Source organism: Bidens hawaiensis, unplaced genomic scaffold, assembly GCF_021521415.1.
Source record: "Bidens hawaiensis isolate Kalapana, Puna unplaced genomic scaffold, B.hawaiensis_p1.1 tig00011273_1, whole genome shotgun sequence".
NCBI lineage: Eukaryota > Viridiplantae > Streptophyta > Magnoliopsida > Asterales > Asteraceae > Bidens > Bidens hawaiensis.
In genome coordinates, this window is record NW_027491879.1 from 249448 (window position 1) to 256416 (window position 6969).

At 39.5% G+C, this 6969-nt stretch overlaps 1 protein-coding gene across 1 annotated transcript; it reads right to left on the minus strand.

The window, feature by feature from the left end:
- Window positions 1-823: 823 nt before the first annotated feature.
- LOC143537689 (receptor protein-tyrosine kinase CEPR1-like) lies at window positions 824-4555 on the minus strand. The gene is made up of 2 exons (XM_077031402.1): window positions 2024-4555; window positions 824-1412 (listed from the first exon to the last, which is right to left on the minus strand). Exons 1-2 carry the CDS (start codon window positions 4497-4499, stop codon window positions 1048-1050), a joined length of 2841 nt encoding a protein of 946 aa, XP_076887517.1. The 5' UTR covers window positions 4500-4555; the 3' UTR covers window positions 824-1047.
- Between the last annotated feature and the right edge of the window lie 2414 nt (window positions 4556-6969).

Consider the following 6969-nt stretch of genomic DNA (forward strand, 5'->3'; position numbering starts at 1 on the left):
AGTTTATGACCACGTGACATGTTTTGATTGGATCTGCAAACTACTCGTGTATTAAAATAATCTACTCGTCACGACTAATTTATAATACCTATTTTTAAAATTCTTTAAATATCATACTTTAAACTAAAATTTTGTTTACATAAATACCTATTTTAGGAATTTACAAAAGACATATTTTGAATATGAGTATTCTATCAATGATAGGTTCTAGGAGAATGAGTGATAATCATTCATCAGAGCTAACAACTTTAGTTTATGGGTTCTCCACCAGGCAACAAAGAAATATCATCTTATTGAATCCTTTTCTTTTAAAGGGACCCAACATACCACTCACAAAGTGCTGATTCTTACACAATATCTCTCTCTCTCTCTCTCTCACTTTTATTTATTTTTAATAAATGCCTGCTACGATCTTCTTTTGATGAATATAATTTTGCCCACTTGGGGTGTGTACACAACCTTTTAAATGGACGAACAAAATTATATCTTTTGGTCATAGACAAAAAGGTAACAATTTATGGCATCCCTGCCATTATCTGTTCTAAACTCGTGTAGAATACACCTTGGAGCTTCGAGACCAGTGGCGAAGCTTCGACTTTCATATAGCTTTAGTGCCAGTAGGTGCTTAAATGAAGCGATTAAGCGTCTGGGGCCTTGATGGCTAGCTCGTGCAATCAATGAAAGCTGAAGGTGACGGACCTTGTTTGGGAAAAAAAGAGAGGGGGGGGGTTGCGGAGTCGATATATATAAAAGTTTTCGGACGAAAAAAAAAACAGATGAGACCTCCCGGGTCCTTTGTATGCTTCGCCCTTGTTAAAGACTCAATGATTGAGCAATTTGAACATACAAGCGTACATTAAAGAGCTTATAATACTTACTACTACAAATACTAAGACTATAGTTATGGGCCAGAGAGAGTAAGTTGATATCTACAATGACTATTTCTCAGTCTGTCTCAAAAGCTAGTAAAACTATTCGTTGTGGATATTATGCAACATTATTTTGAACTACTCAAAAACAAATAAAGTTATTGTCATTATCATACACTTACTTTGCAGGTTCTTCTCTGTTGTTTGGCGACTTACAATGATCGAATTTGCAAGGGTCGGCCTCAATAAGCAACTGAACGACCTCATTCATGGTAGGACGGACGGTTGCTGTCTTGCATGTACAACGGATGGCTATTCGAAGAACCTTAATTATCTCATTATTGAAATAACCGGAAAGTCTCCTGTCCAAAACCTCAATTGCTCCTTCTTTTGTCTCCACTTTTGTTGAAATCCAATATATGATGTTCTTGCTTTCTCCAAACTCTACATCCACAGGCTTCTTACCAGTTATCAGCTCCATTAGTACAACACCAAAACTGTAGACGTCGCACTTTGTTGTTGCCTTGCATGAATATGCGTACTCTATATTATAAATGCCAGTTGTCAACTAAAGAACGATTAAACTATACTTATAAGGTAAAATCCCTAAATATTTTTTTTTATCTCAAAATGCCTTGTAAATAATTTTCTCAAAAATATATTATTATCGATGATATATATCATTCTTTATCAGAATTAACATATTAATTGTTTACAAAGAATTAATTCTTTTCATCCCAACCCCATCTATAATAAATTTACCTATCTAGAATCTAGCCTATAATAACTCAGGGGATTATCATTTAGTGGCATGTTAGTGATTTTGAGAAGTTTCACAGCTTATGTTAATTTTTGGTAACATTACCAAGGAGCATTATTATGAACATCTTTTTTCTTTTTATTTTTTGTCATCAACAAACGGTTCAGTGAGAAAAAGGTTTTAATCTTGGGTCTTGATAAACCTTTATGTCGCACTCTTTGTGTCGTTACATGTAGCTATTTTTGCACCTTTACCTACACTTTTTCTCATAGTTGAATACCTTTACAAACTTCTTTGTAACTTTTATGACTCCAATGTCTGTGTCATTAAAACAGTATTTTTCCAACTTGTCATGTTGTCTATGTATTAAATACTTTATACTTGTAAGTTGTACCTGGTGCTATATAACCATAGGATCCAGCAACAATAGTGGTGGTGGAGTCTTTCCCTCTGGCCCTTAGAACCTTTGCTATTCCAAAATCTGCCACTTTTGGTTCAAAGTCACTATCCAACAGGATATTTGTGGACTTGATGTCTCTATGAATAATGGGTGGCATCAAATCATGGTGCAAATAAGCTAAACCCTGCGCCACACCAAGTGCGATCCTGTGCCTAGTCGGCCAATCCAAAAGGCACTTACCTCTATGAAGTGCATCCCAAAGATTGCCATTTGGCATGTATTCATACACCAACAAATTGCACTCAAAACCCGAAAAGTAACAATACAATTTGACAATATTTTTGTGCCTTATGTTCCCTAATGTCTCCACTTCGGTTTTCAACTCGCGGTTCATGATCTGCTGATCATCAAAATACTCATCCTTCATTTTCTGACTCCAAAGCCGCTTAACTGCAACCACTTCACCATTGCCGAGATCAATCTTGTAAACAGTTCCAGATCCACCATGTCCCACAACATTCTTGTCAATCATGGCTTCAAGTATCTCATCCTGATCAAAACTTATTCGATGAAAGCTTTTCATATTACAAGAAAAGTAAGAAGACGACCATGTTTCCTCATGTTTCTTAATATCTCCTTCTTTACTAAACCATCTTTTAACAAACAAAATACCTGCAAGGATAATAATCCCAACCGACACTACAATGATCCAAATGTAATCAACTTTCTTCCTATTGTAAGATTGAACACAAAAGGAGAAGTTTTGATATGGTGAATTCGGATACTCGGAAACACAAAGATTGGGGTTGCCTAAAAAACTTGTCAACTGTCCTCCTCTGATGAAGGAATTAGGTATTGGCCCTGATAGTTGATTATTGGAAAAGTTCATGGAACTTGGAAGCAAATCACAAAGGCTTTCTGGGATAGAACCAGTTAATAAGTTTCTTGAAAGATCAAGAACATTTAGAGATGTTAGTGAAGACAACGAATTTGGGATGTGGCCAGTGAGTTTATTTCCTTGCAATAACAAAAGATTGAGTCTTTTTAAATCACCAATTGCGGAAGGGATAGACCCAGAAACCAGATTATTGCTGAGATCAATCTTGACAAGTTTAAAAGGTTGCGAGATTTCAGAAGGGATGACACCTGAGATTCTATTATTTGTTAAGAGCAATTCCGACAAGTTTCTAGCATTCTGAATAGATTTAGGTATTGATCCGGTGAAAGAATTGTCACTCAGATCCATGATCGACACAGCCGGGAGGCTCAGAATCCCTTCCGGTATGTTTCCGGACAAACAATTGGAACTAAGTCGAAAACGAATAAGAGAGACACAATTGGAATAACTGTTAGGAACAACGCCAGTAAACATGTTGTCAAGTGCTAGCAAGTAAACCAACTTACCTCCATTGCAAACATCCGGTGGCAACTCTCCGGTAAGATTATTTTCTGACACGTCAAGCAGTATCAGCGGTGACGATCTCCCTAGATGCCGTGGCACTTCACCGTCAAAATAGTTTCGATAAAGTGATAACATCGTTAAACTCTTTGAATCCTCGAGCGCTCGCGGGATATGTCCGGTGAGACTGTTGTTGTATAACTGCAACACTTTGAGCTTTGGCAACTGGCATATGGATGCCGGTATGCTTCCAGTCAACTGGTTGACCGATAAATCCATATCGGTTAACATGGTGAGGTTCCCAAGATCTTTAGGAACCTCTCCGACCAGTTGGTTGTAGTAAAGCTCAAGTTGTTGCAAGTTTTTCAACAAACCGAGTTCTTTAGGAACCGAACCAGTTAAAAAGTTGCCACATAATTCAAGATCAACAAGAGACGTCATGTTTCCGATCGATTTTGGGATCAGACCACTCACCATGCAAGTGCTCAAGATCATCGATTTGAGTTTCGACAACCGGAAAATATCATCAGGCAACCTCCATAGGTAAAAACCGGCATTTTCGTTAAAGTTTATCACTTCAAGATCGGTGAGATTAATAAAAGATAAAGGGAAAGTTCCTGTAAATGAACATGAAGACATGTCAAGCACCCTGAGACACTTCATCGGCGACAAATCCGGAAGCTTTCCTGTGAGTTTGGTGTGAGTGGTAATGAGTTCCTCAAGTGATGAACAGTTGGTGATGCCGTGTGGGAATTCTCCATTAATACTATTGTAACCTATATCTAGGGTTTTCAGATGAGGAAGGTAAGAACATATATTTTTCGGGAACACACCGAATAAACTTCGGCCTGAAATATTGATCTTGATAACGTACCCTTCATCGTTACATGTTACACCGGTGTAGTTGCAGACGTTTGTTCCATCCCAGGCGCTTTGGGAGCTTCCTGAAAGCGAAGTCTTCATAAGTGTGAAGAACTCAGCTTGATTATTAACCATGGTTTCATAAGAGCTTGAAAGGGATAGCATAATTACGACACATATAATGAAAAGATGGTGAAACTGAAAACCCATTGTAGTTATGGTTAAGGTTGGTGATGGAGAAGAGAAGGTGATGATGAGAAGAGATATATAAATGGAATGATTGGTTAAATCATTGAAATGAATAGATACACTTGATGCATGTCTCATAGTTAATGGTCCAAATTTGGCATAAAGCAGCCTTATGTTATACCCCCCCACTATCAGTTTAGAGAATAACATTGAATGCAAAAGAATTACTTTTAATACAAATGCATCAGATGCTACTACCACTACTAGTTTCACACACTATTTCCTCCTCACACAATATTCCTCATGATATGTGTGTTGATTTGCTCAAGACTTGAAGCATGCAGAGCCCTATCAAACCATCAATCAAACATTATAGTATATATGTATATATATGCGACGTATAACACTACTCTTCATCTAGATTACTACCATTTAATATAACTAGTATTTAGCCACCCGCGTTGCAGGGGGGGGGGGGGGAGATAACGATTATAAAAACTAGTTAAGAACAACGCACGGGGGCAAGATAACAATGATAAAAACTAATTAAGAAAGTGTTACCTAGCAGTGTTTGCTGCTTGCATTGGCATAAGTTATGTTGTATAATATACTCATATATCTGTCTTACATTATATGGCATAGACTTTTCAACTAAACAAAATAAATTACAAAATAACTTTGGCTGTGCTGGACAAGACCTGCCAATATCATTAGCTTGCCACTTGTTGCCAAAGGTGTTAAACCCACCACAATATCATTTTAACTCAACATCTCATTCAGTAAGTAGCAACACAGTGAGCCCAAGTCAAGAATCACATAAGAATAAAATTAAACAAATGATAACTTTTTATAACAATGAAAGAACATTGGACTTACCAGAAGAACCTAAAAGTTGCCAAATGGGTCTCTGTACCTCCCTTGACGTTTAACCTTTTGTGGATATTTTCCAAGTTTTTTTTTAAATGTGGTGCAAATTTGCATCTAATAATCATCTCATTGATCTCATAAAGATCAATATCCTTGAAGCCCCTTGAAGAAACACTAAGTGACCCCGGGCAGATTATGGATAATCTGGGGGCTAGATAATGTTTCCCACGAAGGTTAGGTCCAGCAGAGTAAGTTGTACTTTAGGGAACCTGCAAAACAGACACCGTAAGCTCGTCACTGAGAAGGGGGGGGTTCCTCCTTGTGACCACCCTCCGGCGTGAGAATCAGTCTATATTGCTCTTTGAATATAAAAGTATATGAATACTATTAGAGCAATTATCAAGTAAGTTATACGAGATAGTAGATGATCTTACCATTCCAAGATATTGGAGTATTTATAGCCGAAGGTAGGTTTTCTAGAAGGTACAGCCGGCTGAATAGTATTCCTGTTCAACCAACAGTGGATTACGCACAGGCCATACTGGTTGGTGGGTAGGTTACAGCCAACAGTAATAAAGTCGGCTGCACTATTCCACCAACTGTAGACCATGCACGTCCCACTGACTGTGGATTGTACGCAGGCCATGCTGGTTGGTGAATAGGTTACGGCCAACAGTAATACTATTCCACCAACTGTAGGCTGCGCCTGCTCCACAGTGAGGGTTGGTGAGTAGGCAGCGGCTAATAGTGACAAACAGTACTAGAGGGTGCTCCTCCTCGCACTGTTGTCGGTGAGCTGTCACCCTGTGATTGGCTCATGGGCTGTTCTGGTCAGATCGTCTGTCCTATCCATACCTTGGTAGGTATGGTACAAAAGATCTTTCAGAATCAGACTGGCTCATTTGGGCGGGATTGTTCCCGCCTTGCTCATGCCTTCATGTGACTGCTGAAGTAGCTAGTCTTGTACGTGTAGCCCTGCTGTCTGCGGGTAGCCTTCCCTGATGGCTTGTATCCGCAACTGCGGGAACAGGCGGGGTACTTCACCATTGGGAGGCTTTCCCTGCGTGTACAGCTTGCGTACTGCGCGTAAGATTCTATGAGCATGGTGGGTCCTGCGGGAGCAGATGGCCTTTGCGCAGACAACCCTGTTGAAGGTGAGTCTTGCGGGACCAACTGGTCTCTGCTGGGACCTACCTCTTCAAGTCCCCCCAGTCCAATGTTCTTCTCATGCGTGTTTAATAAAGTGAGGTGAACTTTTGGACTTAAGCAAAGGGTTTTGAAAAGGGTTTTGTAAGGTTTTCCATGGGAAGTCCTTGTCACTTGCAGAAATGCCCGAGTTTCCTGCTTGGTCTTTGGGTATGATGCGGGTAGGTCTGTAACCTCCTCGCAAGTCAGGAGCATTGAGTCCCAGTTGTATGTATTTTCCATGAGGTTTTGGTAGTTTCGAACATAGTGATCAATTATGTTAAGACCACCAATTCCATCTTGGAGCTTCAAACAACGTAGTTCTCGACGCTCCCGCTATGCGGGGATGTTATTTCCGTTTCCGCAAGCATTGCCCAGAAGATCCTTCTTGGTTTCAATTCCCAGCGGAGCGCTAGGTATGTGAAGGGTTTTGCCTTAA